Here is a 25,013-nt window from a genome sequence, read left to right on the forward strand (position 1 = left end):
CCTGCTAACCATTACATCCTGACACCGGAGACTCCTTCCGTAAACAGTGAATAAACATTTCTTTACAGAAAACTTGACCATATCGTTTTTTTAAAGCTTTTCACCATACAAGTCTCTGTGAGAAACAATAACGTTTTCGAACATTTATTATACAACAACAGGTAGCTCCGGTCCACTAACCTGAGTGGAAGAGTGTGCTGATATCTAGTATAACAGCACACTTGCTTCAGTATAAACCTGATGTTTGAGTAAATTTTGTTCAGTGCTGTTGCAGTAAATTAATCAACAACTTCTGACCAATCAGAATGGAGAATTCAATCGCACTAATTCAGATTCGCGCAGTACTGGTTTGCGTAAACGGTTTCATTTTTGACACTGAATAATTTTTTCGCAAAGTTATTTGTATTTGGATAATCTGTCTTACAGAAATCGAACAAGAAGGAATTAATGTTTTGAGAAAAGAAGAAACATTTTGGTGTTTTGATTTTGGAGACCAACATGTGCGTAATTCTGCATGAAGACCTCAAAACCTGACAGCAGTCAATGAATGAATGAACTGCATTGCTGTCGTGTGGGACAGCCTTCAGTCAGCCTCTCTCTGTCTGAATTACTAGAAATGTTAAAAAAAAGTGTAATGTCTTCCCTAATACTTCGCTCCTCATTGTTTTGCCTTAGGCCCTGGTCACACTACAGCTTGCGATGGGTTTGTGAACACTTGATGAAAAATTGATCGCATCGGCACCAATCGTGTGCTGCATGGTGAATGTTCTCCGAGTTTCGCGAGTTGTTTTTTGGTGCATCTCTGCCGTGTGAGTGGCCAAAAACATCGCAAGAAATTTCAAATGCGTGCAACTGAAATTTGGTGGTGAGGTTTTCGTCGGCAAACTAAGCAGCGAAGACTCGCAGATGGGTTTGGGAATAAGTCCTGAAGCTTGGGGAACCTTCGTGGAGCCTCTTGAGATGCATTTGTCTTAAATCCAACGTCCCCGATGCTCACGGGAACCTCAACAACGCAGCGGCTCAGCACAACCTAACTTTCACCAAGACTTGCGTGCGTGCTTGGGACGCGGTCGTTGTGGGAAACACCTGATGCTGATTGGAGCACAATCAGCACACGCAGATAAAGATGTTGTTTTCACAGAGACTTTGCAAGTATTCTGTCAGCTATGCGTGTTTATTAGCAGGTGTGATATTTACAAAAACAAAACCGAAAGCAGAGTCATAAACATGGCTAAAAACAGACATGACAGTGATTAATGACAGACAATACTTCGCAAAATATCTGTGTCCTTATATGCACGTGCTGGTTGCACTCAAATCAGCATCAGGCGTTTCCCATAACGACTGGGTCCTGTGAGTGGACATGGCCGCTCAAGCACACAAAGGTATGGCCACAACTTTTAGCTCGCCTGTATATCACCATGCGTAGTCACTAAAACGCCTCATTTTCATTGATAACCCATCGCGAGCTGTAGTGTGACCGTAGCTTTAATAACAGGACAAAACAATCCCTGCTGTTCCAAACAATTTGGCATAATTGTCACACGGTTTTCATAATTTTGCCTCTGAACACCACCACAACGGATTTGAAATGAAGCAATCGAGATGTGACTGAAGTGTCCACCTTCGTCTTTAAGTCAAGGGGTTTAATATTTAAAAATAAAATAATCTGCAGGAACCGTTTAGGATTTACAGCCAGTTTTTTTTTTTTTTACATCGTCCCTCCATTTCCACAGGCTGAAAAGTAATTGGATAATTGTCTGATACGCAGTTTCATGGCCAGGTGTGGCCTGTTTCTTCGTTATTTCATGACAAATTAAGGAGAAAAAGGTCTGGTGTTGATTCCAAGTGTTGAATTTGTACTTGGCAGCTCCATAGGTGATCCAAAGGTGTGTCAAGGCAACGCGAAGGAGGTCATCAGTAGGAAGCCAGCTTCAGCTCAGCAACACCAAAGACCTGAAAGACCATGGAAATCCACTAAAGTGGATGATTGTAGAATTCTTTCCTTGGTGAGGAAAAACCCCTTCATAACATCTATCCAAGTCAAGAAATCTGTCAATGAGGGAGGCCTATCAATGTCCATGTCTGCACTCAAGCGACACCTTCATGATTGTAAATACAGAAGGTTTACCAACCAACCAACCATCCATCCATTATCCGTAACCGTTTATCCTGTGCAGGGTCGCGGGCAAGCTGGAGCCTATCCCAGCTGACTATGGGCGAGAGGCGGGGTACACCCTGGACAAGTCACTAGATCATCACAGGGCTGACACAGAGACAAACAACCATTCACACCTCCGGTCAATTTAGAGCCACCAATTAGCCTAACGTGCATGTCTTTGGACTGTGGGGGAAACCGGAGGAAACCCACTAGACACGGGGAGAACATGCAAACTCCACACAGAAAGGCCCTCGTCGACCACTGGGCTCGAACCTAGAACCTTCTTGCTGTGAGCTGACAGTGCTAACCACTACACCACTGTGCCGCCAGAAGGTTTACCTCAAGATGTAAACCACTGATAACGCCAAAGAACAGAAAGGCCAGATTAGACTTTGCTCGAGAGCCCAGTTCTGGAACAAGATTCTTTGCACAAATGAAGCCCAGATTAACCTTGTACCAGAATGGAAGAGCATGGAGAAGGAAAGGAAGAGCTCATGATCCAAAACATACCATATCATCAGTCTAACATGGTGGTCATGGGCATGTACGGCTGCCAATGGAACTGGGTCACTGGTGTTTATGGATGTAACTGCTGAAAGAAGTAGCAGGATTAACTCTAAAGTATATCCACAACTTTACTGAACTCTGACCTTTCCCATGATTCATTCATAGCAGAATCTGGGATTTTCCTTCCTCTCCACTGTGTTGATGTCTGTAGCTAACGCTAACTGCTAGGTCAAGAAGCTCAAACATGACTAAAAGATGGTTACATGGGTCTGATTTTCTGACGTGCTCTGGGGATAATACGATCAAAGCGCCCCATCCATCTCCCCTCACAGAACAGATAGATGATATGAAGCTGTGGCCTGATGTCAGCTACGTTGACACTGTCAATTATTTTACTCTTAGCGAGAGCGTTGATGGCGAGGAGCTAAGGAACTACAAAAGCACAGAGGCGTACAATTATCTACAGAGTAATAAAACTAGCAAAATTGTGTGTGAAAGAGAGGACGAGTTTGTTTGATTAAAAGGCTAAGGTTGAGCCGAGCCAGAGTTAAAAAAGGGAAATCAATCCTGCAGTCAGGCAGCACAGTGGTGTAGTGGTTAGCGCTGTCGCCTCACAGCAAGAAGGTCCGGGTTCGAGCCCCGTGGCCGGCGAGGGCCTTTCTGTGCAGAGTTTGCATGTTCTCCCCGTGTCCGCGTGGGTTTCCTCCGGGTGCTCCGGTTTCCCCCACAGTCCAAAGACATGCAGGTTAGGTTAACTGGTGACTCTAAATTGACCGTAGGTGTGAATGTGAGTGTGAATGGTTGTCTGTGTCTATGTGTCAGCCCTGTGATGACCTGGCGACTTGTCCAGGGTGTACCCCGCCTTTCGCCCGTAGTCAGCTGGGATAGGCTCCAGCTTGCCTGCGACCCTGTAGAAGGATAAAGCGGCTAGAGATGAGACGAGATGAATCCTGCAGTCATGGAGCAGCTATCATCTGGAAGGTAGGCCGTGTCAGAGTAGAGCGATCGGTTTATTGTATTGGTTTCCTAATAATGTAGTGTTTATATATTGTAAGTCGCTTTGGACAATTTACTTACTTATTAACTATAAGCACCGAGCTCTAGTCTAATCGAACTCTAGCCGACTGTACCGTAATGTCTCTTGTATAGGTTCAAGAAGCAAAAGCAAGGTCAGAGAAGCATAGGCTAACCATTTTAACGCAGATGCAAATGCGGTCAAACTTTGGAAACAAACGTCCCATACTTAAATAATTCCTTGTCGATGTATTTGTCCAAGCTTCTTCAACTTCTTACCTGTCCTGATCAGTCCAGATATTGGATGGTACTTGTAGGCGGTTTGTTTACACTGTACTTCAGCACGGGTCGCTCTTGGCTACCGAGGCCACATGCACTTATTGTTAGTCACTTTTAATAAAAAATGTCAGCTAAATGACTGTAGTGTCGAATAATGTATAATATCTAAATAGCAATGACCGAATTAAAGTTGTTGATTCAGGTCCAAAATGCAGTGATTAGTGGAAAGACAGGAATCGTATGTACAGATGAGCAGCGTATGGTGCTGGAAAACACGTCTTGCGAGTCCGTTTGCACTCAAAACAGATTCCGTTCGTAAAATCTTTAAGCTTTTGTGCACTCCACGACGAACCAGAAAAAGACGTAATTTAAAAAGCCGTTATCCTCGGATTAAAACATGGTCGTCGTAGCTAGCTCCACTCGGCTACGTTCGGCTCCCTCAGCCGCTTGGATAAACCGGAAGTCAAAAACTGGACACCCGCCTCTCGCGGATGCATGGCGACCCCCACTGTGTCTCACAGGAAAGCCGTGGATAGAGAGATACTTTCTGCTCAGATTCAGTCAAATGCTGCAAAACTGATAGGACGACACTTCACAGAACAGACGGATGATAATGACCCAAAACATGTCGTGAAGGAATCCAAGAACTTCTACGGCAAAGAAACTTAACGCTCTTAAACGGCTGCATCAGTCATCTGACTGAAGACGGCTATAGTAAAAGCCTGGCAAAACATCTAAAGGGAGGAATATCAGCATTTGGTAATGTCCATGGGTTCCAGACTTCACACGGTCACTGACTGCATCCAAGTATTAAAAATAATCCTTCGATTTATTAGTGTTAGTTTGTCCGATGACTTTTGAGACTGAAAATGGAGGGACTAGTTAATAAATGGCTGTAATTCCTAAATGTTTAATGGGGTGCGTGTGTTCGATCCTTCGAATTATATCTGAAAGTCTGCACTTCAAATTGCATCTTGATGACTCCATTTCAAATCAAACCCATTGTGTTGGTGTACAGAGGCAAAATTACGAAAATCGTGTCGGTGTCCAAGTACTTACGGACCTGACCGTAGATGGAAATGGCGGTTTGCAGACCACAGAGTGTCCTACTGTTCTCTTATACTCGTCATACAAGTCAGACACAGGTGTTATCCTGGTAGAATGGAAAGATAGAGAGAGACGGGAATTGCGCAAAAGGAAACTTATTTTTCTCTCAATAATAAGAGCTCAGTGTGCAAGATAAGATTGTACCGATACAGAGATCCCTGAACCCATTCAGCTTTTCCTGATACGCACAGGCACCACTGTCTTAAAGAAGATCTCGGAGCATTTGGCGAAACAAGGCCCAGGACAGCAGCTACAGAAGTCCGTGTGTCCTCCTGCATAGTTTAGAATGAATAATTCATGTAGCTTTTCATGCAAAAGGTTGCAGCATCCACTGCTCCAGCCAGTTAGTTAATACTTTATTATTAAATGTGCGTATTAGTGCGTGTCCCATGTGGATCGTGTAGTTTCTTTTGTATAGAACAATCGACGCATGGGTGCGGGTCAATAGTCGTCTCCTCGACTCACCACCTCCTTGCACGTGGGCCTGAGCAGAATGGTGTGTTCGTATTGAGCTGTGTAAGAGCCCTTGGCATCACAGAGTGGTGGGTAGGGGTCGATGATGCCCAGGTCACATAGGTTTTTCAGCGCCATCAGGTACTTGCTCTCACCGAGCCGGTCCAGCCAGCGGCGACAGAACGCCAGTGTCCCGAAGTTCTCGTTCACTACGTTCAGCAAGTGTTTGGCTCTTGGTAGTCTGACGGAGGGGAAAAAAAAAAAAAATTTTACACACAAGTGTAGGGTGCTAGAGCTAATTACTCATTCGTTTGTAACTGAAGACTTTTGTCATCTTGAAAAGAGACAAGAAAGTCCAAGTTCCCATTTTGGTTGTATTCATGTACATATGATGTCATGCTTATTTTCCAAACTGGAAGTCCGCCATGTTGGATGATGATAACCAAGATAGCGGCACTTCACGGATGAGCTGCTGCAATGCTCTGTGATTTTCTCTGGCTTTGAAGAAAGACAATACGTACTTTGCGTGCAGGATATAATTGCGGTAACAATGCTGCTCGTGACAAAGAGAAACGGTTCTTCAGAATTCCCAAAATAATTAAAAACGGCGACAAAACAGATGAAGAACTGTCCAGAGAGCACAGTGTGTATGCTGTGGATCAAAAACATCCATCGTAAGGACTCATCTAGCAATATCAAGAAGCAACAGGAGAAATGAAAGATTTGCCAAGAAAGCCAGATTAGAAGCAACGCAAACCTGAGCGAGTCTGGATACACAAGAACAACGTGGGTCAACTTTTCCAGGTGAGACATTAGCGATGCCGTTCCAGTAACCCAGTAACTTCGTTTTACTGATGCACCTTTTTATTTTGTAGAACGAGCTAGTTTACAATATCAGGGTATTCAGTTGGTGGAAATTAAGCTAAATCCTCTGTATACTCAGACGGCTTTAACACGTACAGCTCAAAGCCACAAATTTCAACTTTTTCTCCGAATCGTTACTTGGCAGAGAGAGGACTCCAGAGAACCATATTTCGAGAAAGTCTGAGACGCATCACAGTTACTGTTCGCACGAGACAGCATTTTGGATTTGTATAATCTTCCAACATGGTGGCGGATGCACACGTCACACTATTTTGTCACATGGTTGCACACGAAGAGCTTCAGGAGGCAATCGAACCAAGCAGTGAGGCATCAAGGAACATTCAAAAGCGTTCAAACTCTCGTTTTCTGTTTAAGATGCCTTTAAAGTGCATATCACAGGTAAATTCAGGAGCAAGATCAGTGTAATTCTCCTATTTTATATTAAACTTTGGTCAAATATCTGTCACATTTTGTGCAATTTTTTTCCCTTGCGCAATACCAGAAAAATTCAGTTGAACTCAAGCCATTTGAGGCGAATTGGTCCGCCTCTGAAAAAACTTGGCATTTGGATTTCCCGGCATTGATTTTCGTGACGTCACGTGCGGGACGCCTCCCTCTGAATCCTACGTCAGCGCTGGTTTGTTTATGAGAAAACGACCTGGTGGTTTTCTGCAAATTTCTTCAACGTTATGGCGTAATTATTAAAATGGTTAACAGATGTATCGTAGGAGGGTGTAGCAACACCAATCTTGATGGGATTAGTACCGTATTTTTCGGACTATAAGTCGCACTTTTTTTCATGGTTCGGCTAGCCATGCGACTTATACTCCGGTGCGACGTATATATGTTTTTTTTTTTTTTTCACCGCGGAATAACTGGAGCTGATGCTGAGTCTGACGACAGCCACGCAGAAGAAGAGGAAACGGCGCTTCGTCTGCCGCTGGAGTTGGCAGAGTTGTTCAAAAGCGACACCGAGGATGAGGAATTCAATGGATTTGCTGATTTGGAGTGAAATCGCCAGCTTGATTGACCTGTGTTTTATTATTAATGATAGGCCTATAGTTATTTAAATAAGTTATGTAATGATTTTAGGCAGTGCTTAATTTGTGAAGTGGGAGGTCCCGGAACGCAGGAGGTGGGTGGGTCCGGCGACTCAAAAAAAAAAAAGGTGGGGGGTGGTTTCCTATAACTTTACGAACATGCGCCTATTGTGTGTGTAAAAAAAAATAATAATATCAGACATTATGATCTTAGAAAACGCTTTAGTGACGAACAGTTACAGACAGTAATATGTCGTGATATGTTATAAAATATTATTTTTATTAGGCTATATATTAAATTAATCTTCTAAAATAACAGACTACTCATATCACAACCGGTTTATTTCACCATTGGAGATCAGATCACACAAGACATGAGTTAAATTACTCTTTTTAAGGATTTAAGTAGGGGATTTAAAAGCGGTTGTTGTTTTTTTTTCACTAGACGGTTGTCTTTGGAGATGATATACCTATAGCCTACTTGACCTCTGATTTAATGAAATAAAATTCGACAAAAATGAAGAATGACACTCCTCGATGATGACTACAGCTTTAATAACACAGATGAAAGAGCCATGGGGCGATAATAAGCCCTACCGGTAAAAATAATCTAAAAGCAAACTGATTAATGCATCAGTAATAGGCTACTAATATTAGTTATAATAATAATAATATAGGCTATTAGTAATAACGATAGTGATAGTATTAAAGATAGTAGTAGATATTTAAAATAATCAGACTAGGCTACTTACAGGGCAAAGGGCGCGTGATCACTGCTCAGCTGTTTGTTTATTAAATAAACAATGCAGTCGCGCAGTAACCACGCGCCGCTTATCAGATACAATCACAGATTCTATGGATAGAATAACCCTTCAAAAAAGTGCGACTTATAGTCCGGTGCGACGTATATATGTTTTTTTCGTCTTCATAATGCATTTTTTGGCTGATGCGACTTAAACTCCGGAGCGACGTATAGTCCGGAAAATACGGTACTCATCGTTTCCCAAAAGACCGGACAATGAGAGAGAAATGGGAGCGCTTGGTCTACACAGGCTGTGCACTGAAACCGTGCAAAGCTCGCGCAGCCTGCTGGCGCTTCCGCAGGTGACGTCACGAATCTGGCTCCAGACTCCCTTGGGATTTTTCCAGATGTGTTTTGTTATTTTATTTTTTTCTGCTGTAGACAGATGGCCTTGTGCAAAATTACCCTTCTGGATGAGTGTGTAAAGGGACATACTTTCATATAACCCCCCCCCCGAAATTGGTCCAGAATATGCACTTTAAACTGTCTCCAGTTGAAGGCACCATTGACGTATCCTTGATGCTGCCCATTACCCATAAATCTGTGCAGCAGCTCTCTCAAGCAATAAAAATAATAATAAACATGGTGGACCAAACTTCACAGAAACGTGATTTTGTAGACAAATATGAAGGTTCCCCCCCCACTTACATTTTTGAAAAGTTACCAAGAAATAAACACTGTACTCTCTTATAACTCGGTGACTGTAACCAAATAAATTTCTTTATGTATTGTCAGGCATCGGTTAGCAAACTAGCTAACTCACTGGTTTAATTACACAGCATCCTGACGTGACATTCCTGTAAATTCAATCCTAAAAGCTTATTCGAAACTTATGAGTTAACAAGGCAGAAACCTTCTGTTTCGAACGCAGCCCTGGGGGTTTAAAGGCCCGGTCCCACAATACTGATAACTATAACTACAAATAAATCTGCCCCCTGCGGTTTATGTGGTCGGTGCTGACACCAGACCGATAATGATACCTATAGCCCAGGCCTGGGTTTATCCGCATCACTGAGATTTGCTTCTGGAGCCATTTTTCCAGACCTGGACCTGATCCGATAAAACATCTGACCAATCAGGTCACTGTTTAAATGTGACGTTGTCTGAGCACGTGCTATTTTCCTCGGGCATCTTTGTACATCCTTGTTGCATCATGAAGTCACGGAATACAGAGTCACTGAAAATAAAAAAATATATATACATTATATATATAAAAATCCAAAGCACGGATCTTTTATTCACAGATGTGAGATATTTTCCGTGAACCATCAATCCTAAATTAATAAACATATAAATGCAGCTAAAATATTTTAATTACAGACTTGGGCAGTCAAAACATTTAATTGTTTTAGACTTCTTATTTTTTATTATCCGTGATGCATCATCCATCTGAAATCGGTAACCAACCTGTAATATATTGAAACGTCCGTGACTAATACGCGAATTAGCAGCATCTGTATTAAAATCCGTAACCACTCTGTATTTTGTATCCTTTTTTATTATATTTCCGTAATCCGTGACCTATCTGTATTATAATCAACCACCGGAGTGGGTGCATGGGTTGTCTTGAAGTCCAAGCTGTACAGTATGACCCGGAATAATGTGCAACTACTTGGAAAAAACTTCTATGACTCTTCCTAAGTTGCATGCGTTTATTTCCCTGAGTGGCAGCAGCAAGCGATATTATAGTCGGGATTCTAGTTGTGGTGTGACTGCTCCAGACTGGAACTAAATTCAGGTACAGTTGTCGGTATAGTTAGAGTTATCAGTGTTGTGGGACCGGGCCCTAAGTCTTTGCAATCGAATGCACTGCTAATGTTAGCTCATTGTTCGAAAAATTTAACCGCGACATGAACGTTTTAAAGTCATAAATTGCAGCAATTCCAACAAAATGTTAACGCAGATTATTTATAATAAACCCAGGAGCATAAAAAGCTGGAAGTGGTCATGTGCTTGGAGCAGTTTTGTACTCATGATCAACTTTTTAAACTCATCCTCTCATCTCTTCAGGAGTGTTTAGACCAAGGATGTATATGGCTTTTCAAATATCTGGTTAGTTGTTAAGAATATTCAAATCCTGTTCAGATATTAGCCATGGTCGGAAGTCAGTGTGAAATTTGAAAAAGAAAAGCCACATCTGGTAGCATTTTGATTCAGGAGTTGTGATCTACAAGTTAGAGGTTTGGATCAGGACTAAAGATTTCTCAGGTGTGTGCGTTTCTTATGTACATGTGCATTGAAGCATGACAGATAATACATTTCCAATAGCGTACAGTACAACTACATAAACAGTCTTATCAAAAACAGGTGGCGTTAAATCGGAGTTGAATGATTACCAGCTCCTTATGTTTTTAATCAGCAACACTTTGGTTAGACTGGAGTGGCTTCCAGATGTGCCGTTTTGCAAATGGGAATGAAAATCATTCCACGCCTAGTGATTCATTTCTCCAAACTGCTGTGTTAGCTGAAGTAGTAATGCTCTTTTATTCAATATTTTCATTAATTCTATATAATCGCCCTTTATGGACAAACAAAGCAGTGGCTCTCAATCCCATTTATACAAAATGATGGACTTCAATATCATCCCACACACACCTACCTGATTGGTACGTGTCCTACGTCAAAGTTCTTCATGTAGTGTGAACAGTCCATATCATCGTGCACAACTCCCTTCCCTGTACTTCCAAACGTCTCGATAGCATACACCTCACCTTCCTACACACACACACACACACACACACGTTAGGTTATAAGGCCGGCTTAAGTAAATCTGAATGCAATAAACCCTTGATGTTAACTCTGATCTAATGCAACTCTATCAAAAAACCCATTTCTAAATATAGAAATATCTATATATAGGAAATATGGGTTATAAATATATATTCCATCAAAATATCAGTTACTAAATACGTAGATGTTTTCTAATTTTATCATGAAAATATAAATCAGGGGGCGGCACGGTGGTGTAGTGGTTAGCGCTGTCGCCTCACAGCAAGAAGGTCCGGGTTCGAGCCCCGTGGCCGGCGAGGGCCTTTCTGTGTGGAGTTTGCATGTTCTCCCCGTGTCCACGTGGGTTTCCTCCGGGTGCTCCGGTTTCCCCCACAGTCCAAAGACATGCAGGTTAGGTTAACTGGTGACTCTAAATTGAGCGTAGGTGTGAATGTGAGTGTGAATGGTTGTCTGTGTCTATGTGTCAGCCCTGTGATGACCTGGTGACTTGTCCAGGGTGTACCCCGCCTCTCACCCGTAGTCAGCTGGGATAGACTCCAGCTTGCCTGCGACCCTGTAGAACAGGATAAAGCGGCTACAGATAATGAGATGAGAAATATAAATCAGAAAAAATTTTCCCGACAGTGATATTAAATATTTATACCTTTTCTGAACTACACTAATGACATGAAGTCTGAAGCTGAATTTAAAATGCTGATTTACAGGAAAACACATGCACTGCCAAGATTCTGCAGCACAATGTTATACCATTTGTAGGAACAGGTTTTTTTTCCCTTTTTTTTTTTTTTTAATGAAGCTAGTGACATTTTCTTGGTCATTATACAATACATGCACAGTACATTTGTATCTGTGTCCTGGCTAAATGGCACTACTATGGAAGCTTGGTGGTGGTGGTGGTGGTGAGACTCTTTAAAACACTACAGTGAGCCTAAGAAAAGTGCCAGAGCGTCAGCGACGCAGGAGCTCACACAGCCGTGCCATGAGAAACCAGACCCGTTTATAATTAGCCAAGTTGCTCTTCATGAGAACTATTAGAACAAACAGATCTTCAAAACAAAACAATCCGAATTAAAATCCATTGAAAACTCAGGGAGGAGTAGCGATTTTACTGAAAGTTCGTTAATCGGCCTAATCAGCAACTTGTTCATGAGAAATCACAAAAGCAGGGAGTAACTTTTGTACAGACTGATTGGATCTTCCAAACAAAACAACCAGACTCAAAATCCACTGAAAAGTCATGGAGGAGTAGCAGTTTCTGTGACTTGTAGACGGACGCCGCGTGATCGCAATAGCTCATCAACTGATGGCCAGTGCGCTAACATACATAAATAAATCTGGCCATATAGACATAAGAGATTATTATAAAATGATATAAATTTCTTTCATTCTTAAGAATATGATACAACTTCCAACATCTGTCATTTATGCAATTAATTTTGTGGTGGAATGCAATTATAACCTCCTGGATAATGCAATGAATTAAAAAAAAAAATGTAAATCAGTAAAATGCATATTTGAATGTAAAGGGATGTTTTTTATCCCCATTTTCTCCCAATTTTGTTCATTTGCCAATCCCCACTCACTCATTGGCTCTCCGCTATCACCTGACTGCAACCAGCAGGGAGGATGAGCGCGAGCAAGTGCTTCCTCAGAGACCCCTGTATCCAGCCACTACATCTTTTTGCACTGCTGCTCAAGCCATGTCTAACTGACAGGTTCAGACTCCGAGTAATCCTCATTCCTTCCTCCTAGCAAGCACAGCCAACTTTGTTGGAGGAGGTTATGATGTTTTCACCTCCGTTTGTTTGTCTATTCCCAACGTAACTCAAAAAGTAGTGAATGGATTCGGATAAAATTTGGAGGAAACGTGGGCCATGGGCTAAGGAACAACGGACTAGATTTTGATGCAAATATGAATGTGTGTGGCTTGGCGGACGTAGGCACTCTTCTGGGTGACCTTTTGATCTCTCCAGGATGGCTGTGGCATCATTAAGGCTGAAGCTTGAAGATGTGAGTGAACATACCTCCATTCTGGTGGCTTCACCACCCTTTACAATAGGAACTGTTTTGCCAGCGTGAATCCGGTATGGACCGATGGAGTGACCATTCAAATTGCGGACTGGCTTAACTAGAAGAAGGAAAAAAAACAACAAATGCTACAGTATTCATACAACACAATTCATATAGAATTTCCAATATTTCTGCATAAATATGACCTAAAACATCAGATTTTCACACAAGTCCTAAAAGTAGATAAAGAGAACCCAGTTAAACAAATGAGACAAAAATATTATACTTGGTCATTTATTTACTGAGGAAAATGATCCAATATTACATATCTGTGAGTGGCAAAAGTATGTGAACCTCTAGGATTAGCAGTTAATTTGAAGGTGAAATTAGAGTCAGGTGTTTTCAATCAATGGGATGACAATCAGGTGAGAGTGGGCACCTGTTTTATTTAAAGAACAGGGATCTATCAAAGTCTGATCTTCACAACACATGTTTGTGGAAGTGTATCATGGCACGAACAAAGGAGATTTCTGAGGACCTCAGAAAAAGCGTTGTTGATGCTCATCAGGCTGGAAAAGGTTACAAAACCATCTCTAAAGAGTTTGGACTCCACCAATCCACAGTCAGACAGATTGTGTACAAATGGAGGAAATTCAAGACCATTGTTACCCTCCCCAAGAGTGGTCGACCAACAAAGATCACTCCAAGAGCGAGGCGTGTAAAAGTCGGCGAGGTCACAAAGGACCCCAGGGTAAATTCTAAGCAACTGAAGGCCTTGCTCACATTGGCTAATGTTAATGATCATGAGTCCACCATCAGGAGAACACTGAACAACAATGGTGTGCATGGCAGGATTGCAAGGAGAAAGCCACTGGTCTCCAAAAAGAACATTGCTGCTCATCTGCAGTTTGCTAAAGATCACGTGGACAAGCCAGAAGGCTATCGGAAAAATGTTTTGTGGACGGATGAGACCAAAATAGAACTTTTTGGTTGAAATGAGAAGCGTTATGTTTGGAGAAAGGAAAACACTGCATTCCAGCATAAGAACCTTATCCCATCTGTGGAACATGGTGGTGGTAGTATCATGGTTTGGGCCTGTTTTGCTGCATCTGGGCCAGGACGACTTGCTGTCATTGATGGAACAATGAATTCTGAATTATACCAGCAAATTCTAAAGGAAAATGTCAGGACATCTGTCCATGAACTGAATCTCAGGAGAAGGTGGGTCATGCAGCAAGACAACAACCCCAAGCACACAAGTCGTTCTACCAAAGAACAGTTAAAGAAGAACAAAGTTAATGTTTTGGAATGGCCAAGTCAAAGTCCTGACCTTAATCCAATGGAAATGTTGTGGAAGGACCTGAAGCGAGCAGTTCATGTGAGGAAACCCACCAACATCCCAGAGTTGAAGCTGTTCTGTATGGAGGAACGGGCTAAAATTCCTCCAAGCCGGTGTGCAGGACTGATCAACAGTTACTGCAAACGTTTAGTTGCAGTTATTGCTGTACAAGGGGGTCACACCAGATACTGAAAGCAAAGGTTCACATACTTTTGCCACTCACAGATATGTAATACTGGATCATTTTCCTCAATAAATAAATGACCAAATATAATATTTTTGTCTCATTTGTTTAACTGGGTTCTCTTTATCTACTTTTAGGACTTGTGTGAAAATCTGATGATGTTTTAGGTCATATTTATGCAGAAATATAGAAAATTCTAAAGGGCTCACAAACTTTCAAGCACCACTGTAATTCTATTTCAAAAGTCTAAAAAAGATAAAATCCATACCTTGGTAGGTTTTACCATCCAACTCCACCTCATATGACTCCATCACTTCTTGTATGGACTCTCCAACATCACAGAGACGCACGTCAATGCCTGCACACTGAGACAGCACACACCAGTCATGTGTGGGGTCAAATCTTACAATCAGCTTCCACGTGCTGAAGTCATGCTTTACAGGCTACAATTAGAGTATATCATAGAGTATATACTTAATACAGTTTACCAGTTAATAACCAGGCATTGTACGTGTAGAAGAACAGGGAAATCAACAAATTGTCCTGGATTTCAGTCCTCCAGGACTGAAAGCAGACCCCTGAGTATGGAGTCCATTTCTGGGTTACACATATCTCCATTTCTGTGGTGTAAAATTTTGTGCAGAAAATTCACAGTTTCTTTTTCAAACACATCTCCAAATTTTTTTATGGAACACTTCTGTGGTCTTGAGAAAAAAAAAAAAAAAAAGACAGCCAAGTCTTCCCCCCCCCCCACACACACACACACTTCCCATCTTGGATGTATTCCAAACAGGGAAAATGCTGCCTCAGGAGGCTGTCTAACAAGGCAGTGAAGCATCAAGGACTGTTCAAAACCGTTCAAACTCCTATTTTCTAACAAATCTTTGCCATGTTGAGTGGCATGAACTCAAGATGACAACATGCAAGGTCTCGTTAAGTTTCCATCATCATCAGCCAAGGCTTCTGACGCTAAAATCTGCTAGCACTAAAAGTAAACACACAGAACCTCTCAACTTCTTACAAACAAGACAAAATAAGATTAGCATGAATGGAATTCCATGAGCATTTTTTGCTAATGCTGATTTTGCTGCTCAAAAAGTACAATTACCAAAATCTTGCTGATGAACCTGGTTGCATGCATCATGCCAGTCACGCTAATAAGCCACTAGTCTGCGATACAAATTGAGATACAGTCGAATATTTTTACAAGGAACCTTGCAAGGAAGGTTAGTTCAGTCACATTCTTGGTACCGAGAAGCAAATTATTATAGCCACCTTCACTGGATATGAGCAATCGCGTGCTCTGATTGGCTACTCTCCTACTAGGATATCAGCTCATATACCGTGAGTAGAGAAAAACAATGGCAGAGTGTGTTGCTGAACCAACCGAGGATGAAATAAAAACTCTACTCAAAAACAAAACCCCAAAAAATACAAAAAAAAAGGAATAAGTAGTAATTATTTTTTTCACGGTCCGGTTTCCATCAAATCCTGCGCTCTGATTGGCTGGCGAGCGGGTCCGTATCCTATGGTACGGACCCCAGTTACAGACCTCTGGTGACTTGCTCGTTCACAACACCAACAAACATAGTAGCAATTTTTGTCAACATTTATTTTCGCATTTCTCAGTAGAATAGCATTAATTTTACAGCATGGATAGCGATAACGACAGTGTTCACAGCGAATGCGAGTGTTACTACCCTGAGGAACACAAAATAAAAGAAAACATTTCAGGAGAAAACTAAAAACCTGTAACTTGCTAACGCCGAGCAAAAACATGGCTGAATCCTGAATGACTCCTATTTGTATAAATAGGGGACTACATAGGCGGCAAAATGTAGGGTTTTTTTTCCTGCCATGGAAGTGCACTTGTATACTGAGGAGGAAGCCATTTGCATTACAGCCGTGAATGAGGATTCAAAATGGCGGCTCGGCTCGGTTTTCCCTTTCGGGCGCTCTCGTTTTCTGTTAGAATTTGGTAAAGAAAAAAATAAATATTTACCAGCTTAAGGTCGGTCCGTATGGTGAAATACCGTGACCTCGGCCTTGAATACTGACCTCGGCCCAGAGGGCCTCGCTCAGTACTTTCAAGACCTCGGTCACGGTATTTCATGATACGGACCTCCCAGCTGATAAATAACATGTATTTGATGGGAAGAACATTACTTTTTTTTTTCCAGAATTATTATTATCGAATTTTTCACAAACTGCTCCTGTCATTTCACCAGTTTGTTTACATTCTAAGCGGAAATGATTTTGTCGGACGTTTTGTATAAAAATTTTTTATTTATCGCATTTGCAAAAAATAAAAAATGTTCTGTTTCTCAAAATCCAGTGAAGGTGGATAGAATAAAACAGTTATTCTACTCAATCTCATCGTACACGGCTCATCCTTGACTTACAAGTGACGTCAAAGCAAAACAGAAACCCGAGTGTCGGCCATGTTGGCAGATATACAAATGCAGAGTCAAGCGACATTCCATACAAAACAGTCACGCGTGCGCAACTCTCTGTTTTTCCACTGCTTTAAGCGTTCCTTTAGCTATGCCATATCTTTGTGCTGTATATGGTTGTGGTCACAACAGTACTCGTGACCGTGGCACATTCCGATTTTTTTAGAATTCCGTCCCTGATTCGGAAAGAACGCGAGGAAACTCTGAGGCTTAGTACGGAGAGGAGACGAGCACGGCTGAAGAACGTCGGCAGGGCTGATCTAACAGACTAAAACCAAAACAGCTCGTGTTTGCAGTCATCATTTTATCTCAGGTGAGATTCAAAAGCTCTCTCGATAATATCATGGAAGAATTTTATTTCGTGTTGCTAGAATTTTGCTATAAAATGAGCATTCTCTCTTGTCGTGGTTCATGCGGTCGTTGTTATAATTTTCTTCATTTCGCTTCGAGGAACGCCAGCAATATTATACGACAGAAACAATCCAGACTGGGCGCCCACTCAGAACATCGGCTATGTTTCGTCCAAGGTCGGACTTGATTCTTCAGCAGCCAAACCAGATAGAACGCGATACCTGGGTACTCGAGGGTCGGTAAAATCATCTTATCTTCAGAAAAGTCTGACTTTTTAAAATAATATTAGGTCAAAACCACACACATCTATCTTCTCTTTGTATCGAATCTTCGCTTGATCGTTCAAATCGTGGTAATAGTGAGAAAATTCAGCATTGTTTACAGACATGCTTTCAGCAGCTGCCATCCTAGTTGCTTTGGATATCCGCCATCATGGTAGATGCACATTTTGATCACGTGGTTGAGTCATCTATAGTCGATTCGGTGCTACGTGCCTCATCGGCTGTCAGCTCATGTATGACTCGATTTCGTGGAATAATTGTTAAATATCTGCAGGCGGGATATCCGTGTCCTACATGGTGCTCTCCATTCCCTACAAACAGCACAAGGAAAAAGTTTTGATATTCCTTGCCCTATATGGTGCATTGTTTGGAGACTAACCAATCACAGTGCCCTTCAGGCGTGTCCTGGGTATTATCCACTATGCCTTCAGATATGACGACGCCAAGATAAAAAAAAAAAAAACCTCTTGAAGTAGTGCATTAAAATAGTGAATTCAATCCAGTACCTATTATACAGCGACTGAATAAATCTTTAATTCCAACAGGATCACTCTATAGTACATTCTTACTCTGAACAACAAGACTATTCTGATTATTTGCCTGACTGCCAAAAAGCATTTTCACACACTGATTAAGTGACTGACTGGTCCCATTGTTCATCCGACTGGGTATCGCGTGAGCAGGGAAAAGTTACATATACGAGTACTGTGGGATATTATACACTAGATGGCGATGCGAACCTAAAACACAAGTTGCTCTGGTAAGGCATGATCTACTTCACAAGAAACCTGGACCAACTCGTAGAACTCAAGCACACTGATAGGTTTTCACCCGTCTGTATTCCATTATTAGATTGAAAATATTCTGTTGGTCAACAAATTGGTGTTGAAGCTCAGAGAACTTGGTCTGAGCAGCTCTATCTGCAGCTAGGTGATTGATTTTCTAACCAACAGGCCCCAGATAATGAAAATCAGCAAACGCAGGTCATCAGCGACAGTGTACCACAAGGCTGCTGCCTCAGCCCACTACTGTACATTCTGTTTACCCACGACTGGGTGGCCAGGCATGAGGGCAACAGCGTTATCAGGTTTATGGACGACACCATCGTGACTGGCCTCATCAGCAATACAGGACTGTATGGTGCAAGAACACCACCCTCTCCCCGAACACTGATAAGACCAAGGAGCTCATCAAGAAGACAACACCCCACTCTACTCTACATCCACGACCCATCCATCGAGACAGTCAGCAAGTTCAAGTTCTTGTGTGTCCAGATCTAGAAGATACGAAGGTGTTGAAAAACTTGGATTTTTCAGACGAAATACATCGTGGATCTCAGGGACATATTTAAATAATATTGGCTGGTATTGAGTGGTATACAAGATATATTCCATTCAGCTAGCATGGTACTGAATACATCGAAGAGGAGTTCAATTTCATGTGAGCTGAATGGAATATATCCGATAGACCACTCAACGTCAGCCAATATTATCATCATCATTATTATGACACATACACATTCCTTTCAGGCGATAGGGGAAATTCTTCTCTTATGACGCAACTTCAAGTTCTCCACAATCATGCAGCATGAATGATTTTGGTTTTACCTTTTTTTCGTCAGGAACGGACGCCTTAAAAAAAAAAGCTCAAGCGGAAGCCGCCCAGCCACAGATGTGCTGAACATTGAGCTACTTTCATTGACAAGGGTTTAAACCAGCTGTTTGCTCGCAAGTTTGAAATTCATTTCAATAAGGCTTACAATGGTGCTTGAAAGTTTGTGAACCTTTTAGAATTTTCTATATTTCTGCATAAATATGACCTAAAACATCATCAGATTTTCACACAAGTCCTAAATGTAGATAAAGAGAACCCAGTTAAACAAATGAGACAAAAATATTATACTTGATCATTTATTTATTGAGGAAAATTATCCAATATTACATATCTGAGAGTGGCAAAAATATGTGAACCTCTAGGATTAGCAGTTAATTTGAAGGTGAAATTCGAGTCAGGTGTTTTCAATCAATGGGACGACAATCAGGTGTGAGTGGGCACCCTGTTTTATTTAAAGAACAGGGATCTATCAAAGTCTGATCTTCACAATGCATGTTTGTGGAAGTGTATCATGGCACAAACAAATGAGATTTCTGAGGACCTCAGAAAAAGCATTGTTGATGCTCATCAGGCTGGAAAAGGTTACAAAACCATCTCTAAAGAGTTTGGACTCCACCAATCCACAGTCAGACAGATTGTGTACAAATGGAGGAAATTCAAGACCACTGTTACCCTCCCCAGGAGTGGTCGGCCAACAAAGATCACTCCAAGAGCAAGGTGTGTAATAGTCAGCGGGGTCACAAAGGACCCCAGGGTAACTTCTAAGCAACTGAAGGCCTTGCTCACATTGGCTAATGTTCATGAGTCCACCATCAGGAGAACACTGAACAACAAATGGTGTGCCTGGCAAGGTTGCAAGGAGAAAGCCACTGCTCTCCAAAAAGAACATTGCTGCTCATCTGCTGAAGATCACGTGGACGAACCAGAAGGCTATTGGAAAAATGTTTTATGGATGGATGAGACCAAAATAGAACTTTTTGGTTGAAATGAGAAGCATTATGTTTGGAGAAAGGAAGACACTGCATTCCAGCATAAGAACCTTATCCCATCTGTGAAACATGGTGGTGGTAGTATCACGGTTTGGGCCTGTTTTGCTGCATCTGGGCTAGGACGGCTTGCCATCATTGATGGAACAATGAATTCTGAATTATACCAGCGAATTCTAAAGGAAAATGTCAGGACATCTGTCCATGAACTGAATCTCAAGAGAAGGTGGGTCATGCAGCAAGACAACGACCCTAAGCACACAAGTCGTTCTACCAAAGAACGGTTAGAGAAGAATAAAGTGAATGTTTTGGAATGGCCAAGTCAAAGTCCTGACCTTAATCCAATGGAAATGTTGTGGAAGGACCTGAAGCGAGCAGTTCATGTGAGGAAACCCACCAACATCCCAGAGTTGAAGCTGTTCTGTACGGAGGAATGGGCTAAAATTCCTCCAAGCCGGTGTGCAGGACTGATCAACAGTTACCGCAAACGTTTAGTTGCAGTTATTGCTGCACAAGGGGGTCACACCAGATACTGAAAGCAAAGCTTCACATACTTTTGCCACTCACAGATATGTAATATTGGATCATTTTCCTCAATAAATAAATGACCAAGTATAATATTTTTGTCTCATTTGTTTAACTGGGTTCTCTTTATCTACTTTTAGGACTTGTGTGAAAATCTGATGATGTTTTAGGTCATATTTATGCAGAAATACAGAACATTCTAAAGGGTTCACAAACTTTCAAGCACCACTGTATCACAACTATAACACTAGATTTAACAGTAATATTCGAAAAACAGCAGACAGTCGAAACGGGGGCTTGTGGATATCTACAAGTTTTGCTGTAGACGACTGGAACAAGTTAGATAGGTCCTTGAGGGAAGTGACATCACTTAGAAAGTTTTAAAAAGGCCTGTGCAAAGTAGTTTCCTCGCCAGAAAAGATATTTTATATTACAATTTCCTAACTGCATAATTTTGCCTGTGTTATTTTTATGGTTTTTAATTTAATTTATATATATATTTATTTATTTTTTAGGACCCTTTTATAAATCACTTCTGTGATGTTGGCATCCTCAATAAAGAAAACAAAAAGCATGCATGGAGGTGCATCAACACACCTTGATTCCAGTGTCAGTGGCGTCTTTTACAGCCTCGAGTAGGCGGTCATACTTTGGATTAAAAGTGACAGTAAAGGCACAGTCAATAATCCTCCCTGAAAAACACACACAGGCAGGATAATAAGTGCAGATTTGTGACGTCGGTAACGTTTTTACACGCTACACCGCCTTCGATTCCACGAGAATGCATGTGTGTTTGTGTACCGTTGACGTGTGTGCCAAAGTCGATCTTGCACACGTCGTCATACTTCAGCACGGTGGGGTCTCCAGTGTTGGGTGTGTAATGAGCAGCGCAGTTATTGAGAGAGCAGCCGGTGGGAAAAGCCAAACCTGCTTTCAGTCCATTCTCCTTAATCAGCCTCCTGCTGCACTCCTCCAGCCGCTCACTGAGAGCGAGAGACAGAGAGAGGACGAGAGACTGGGAATGAGAATCAAGATAGATCAATTAAATTACATCTCATATTGTCTTGTGCGTACACGTATACACGTGTCATCAGATGTTCGAGAAGCTCATTAAGCAAAGAATGAAGGATTACGATTGGTCCTCACCAGATGTCGATCATGGTCAGGCCTGGTTTGATCCAGCTCTTCACGTACCGTCGTACCTGCCGATGAGCTTCGGCGGCCTGCCGAAAATCATTCCACATGTCCTCCCCGGCTTCGTCCAGAACGCGCTTCTCCTCACTGCTCATCCGCCATGCAGCACTCTGCCTGGACAACCGTTCCCACATATACATGAACTCTGATGCGTACATTTCTCAGTTTCAGGGAAAAAAAAAAAGCGCCGGATAGAAAAGAGCACTGAAGCAGAAAAGCCCTTGAAAGCTGTTCGAAGGTCGGAATGTCACGATCGATACAGAGCGATGGGTTTCGTCAGCACTCAAGCAGGAAAATATGGGACAAGACTCGGTTTGCAGAAGTACTACTTTATATAGTACAAGTGTGCGCGACTGACCTCTGTGTCAGGTGCCTCAGCAATATAATACAGGATAATATTACACATTGCACAGGGTAATCCGAGGTACAGCAAATTTCAGGTAGGACAAGGTGAGCCGAGGAGAGAAGATGAAAGGACAGGAGAGGAGACGGAGAGAAAACATGGACATCAGGAGAAGAGGGGAACGATAAAGCACTAGTCTCTTACCCATCCTGTGAGGAAGGATATTCACACTCCTCTCCAACAGGAAACACCCCGTTTGGATAAAGCTCACATATCGGCACAGAAGGAGGATCAGTCTGTGTTTTGGCTGTAGAAAGAGAGTCACCTATGTTGCATGGGATAAAGGTAGTTAAGTAGATGAACATGTACAGTATAAACATACTGGTGATACTGTGATGTATCAGGATTAATGACTGGTCTGCATTACTCTGAGCAATATAATATACAACCCCGATTCCAAAAAAGTTGGGACAAAGTACAAATTGTAAATAAAAACGGAATGCAATAATTTACAAATCTCAAAAACTGATATTGTATTCACAATAGAACATAGACAACATATCAAATGTCGAAAGTGAGACATTTTGAAATGTCATGCCAAATATTGGCTCATTTGAAATTTCATGACAGCAACACATCTCAAAAAAGTTGGGACAGGGGCAATAAGAGGCTGGAAAAGTTAAAGGTACAAAAAAGGAACAGCTGGAGGACCAAATTGCAACTCATTAGGTCAACTGGCAATAGGTCATTAACATGACTGGGTATAAAAAGAGCATCTTGGAGTGGCAGCGGCTCTCAGAAGTAAAGATGGGAAGAGGATCACCAATCCCCCTAATTCTGCGCCGACAAATAGTGGAGCAATATCAGAAAGGAGTTCGACAGTGTAAAATTGCAAAGAGTTTGAACATATCATCAGCTACAGTGCATAATATCATCAAAAGATTCAGAGAATCTGGAAGGATCTCTGTGTGTAAGGGTCAAGGCCGGAAAACCATACTGGGTGCCCGTGATCTTCGGGCCCTTAGACGGCACTGCATCACATACAGGCATGCTTCTGTATTGGAAATCACAAAATGGGCTCAGGAATATTTCCAGAGAACATTATCTGTGAACACAATTCACCGTGCCGTCCGCCGTTGCCAGCTAAAACTCTATAGTTCAAAGAAGAAGCCGTATATAAACACGATCCAGACGTCTTCTCTGGGCCAAGGCTCATTTAAAGTGGACTGTGGCAAAGTGGAAAACTGTTCTGTGGTCAGACGAATCAAAATTTGAAGTTCTTTATGGAAATCAGGGACGCCGTGTCATTCGGACTAAAGAGGAGAAGGACGACCCAAGTTGTTATCAGCGCTCAGTTCAGAAGCCTGCATCTCTGATGGTATGGGGTTGCATTAGTGCGTGTGGCATGGGCAGCTTACACATCTGGAAAGACACCATCAATGCTGAAAGGTATATCCAGGTTCTAGAACAACATATGCTCCCATCCAGACGACGTCTCTTTCAGGGAAGACCTTGCATTTTCCAACATGACAATGCCAAACCACATACTGCATCAATTACAGCATCATGGCTGCGTAGAAGAAGGGTCCGGGTACTGAACTGGCCAGCCTGCAGTCCAGATCTTTCACCCATAGAAAACATTTGGCGCGTCGTAAAACGGAAGATACGACAAAAAAAAAGACCTAAGACAGTTGAGCAACTAGAATCCTACATTAGACAAGAATGGGTTAACATTCCTATCCCTAAACTTGAGCAACTTGTCTCCTCAGTCCCCAGACGTTTACAGACTGTTGTAAAGAGAAAAGGGGATGTCTCACAGTGGTAAACATGGCCTTGTCCCAACTTTTTTGAGATGTGTTGTTGTCATGAAATTTAAAAATCACCTAATTTTTCTCTTTAAATGATACATTTTCAGTTTAAACATTGATATGTCATCTATGTTCTATTCTGAATAAAATATGGAATTCTGAAACTTCCACATCATTGCATTCCATTTTTATTTACAATTTGTACTTTGTCCCAACTTTTTTGGAATCGGGGTTGTGTGTGTATATATATATATATACACACACACATTTTATTTCTTCTTGTCAGTGGCATAATTTATCCTAACACTCGCCAGAAACTTTTTTTGGAACCTCTGAGAATGCATTATCCAGCTATGTATACAGTACAAGTCTATCCACCCCTACTCGTTCATAGGTTCTTCTGTATCCTATCCTGTATCAAAACTATGAAATAACATCTGGAACATGTATAGCACGCACACACCCAAAAAAAAAAAAAAACCACGTTTCATATTTTAGGTTCTTCAAAGTAGCCACCGTTTACCTTGATGAAGCTTTGCAGACTATCGGCATTATCTTAACCAGCTTCATGAGGGAGTCACCTGGAATACTTTTCAATTAACAGATAATTAGTGCAATTTCTTCCTTCTTAATGCGTTTGAGATCAAATAGTAAATAATAAAAAAATACAGTAAATAGCCCTATTCTACACCACAACTGTAGTAATCCATATTATGTCAAGAACCGCTCAACTAAGTCAAGAGAAACGACATCCATCATTACTTTAAGACATGAAGTGACTTTTAACTAATAATAAAAAATAAAAACATTGAATTAGAAGGTGTGTCCAAACTTTTGACTGGTACTGTATAGCTATTTATCTATCAATACATAGATCAGGCTTGTAGTACTCGAGTCCGACTCATGCCCTCCTTTTAAGGATTCGTGACTTGAGCACTGATGACTCGGACTCGTGCATTAACTGCATT

At 41.7% G+C, this 25,013-nt stretch overlaps 1 protein-coding gene across 2 annotated transcripts in view; it reads right to left on the minus strand.

The window, feature by feature from the left end:
• Window positions 1–3,599: 3,599 nt before the first annotated feature.
• metap2a (methionyl aminopeptidase 2a) overlaps window positions 3,600–25,013 on the minus strand; it is a 30,354-nt gene continuing 8,940 nt past the window's right edge. For both annotated transcript variants that reach the window (XM_060903610.1, XM_060903609.1), the window contains exons 4-11: window positions 22,442–22,562; window positions 21,847–22,008; window positions 21,502–21,683; window positions 21,298–21,392; window positions 14,759–14,855; window positions 12,982–13,085; window positions 10,827–10,942; window positions 3,600–5,762 (exon numbers count right to left, since the gene is read on the minus strand). In XM_060903610.1, the coding sequence (XP_060759593.1) occupies window positions 5,510–5,762; window positions 10,827–10,942; window positions 12,982–13,085; window positions 14,759–14,855; window positions 21,298–21,392; window positions 21,502–21,683; window positions 21,847–22,008; window positions 22,442–22,562 (1,130 nt within the window). In that variant the 3' untranslated portion in view covers window positions 3,600–5,509. The remainder of the gene's footprint in view (window positions 5,763–10,826; window positions 10,943–12,981; window positions 13,086–14,758; window positions 14,856–21,297; window positions 21,393–21,501; window positions 21,684–21,846; window positions 22,009–22,441; window positions 22,563–25,013) is intronic.

The sequence above is a fragment of the Neoarius graeffei genome, chromosome 21 (assembly GCF_027579695.1).
Source record: "Neoarius graeffei isolate fNeoGra1 chromosome 21, fNeoGra1.pri, whole genome shotgun sequence".
Taxonomy (NCBI): Eukaryota; Metazoa; Chordata; class Actinopteri; order Siluriformes; family Ariidae; genus Neoarius; species Neoarius graeffei.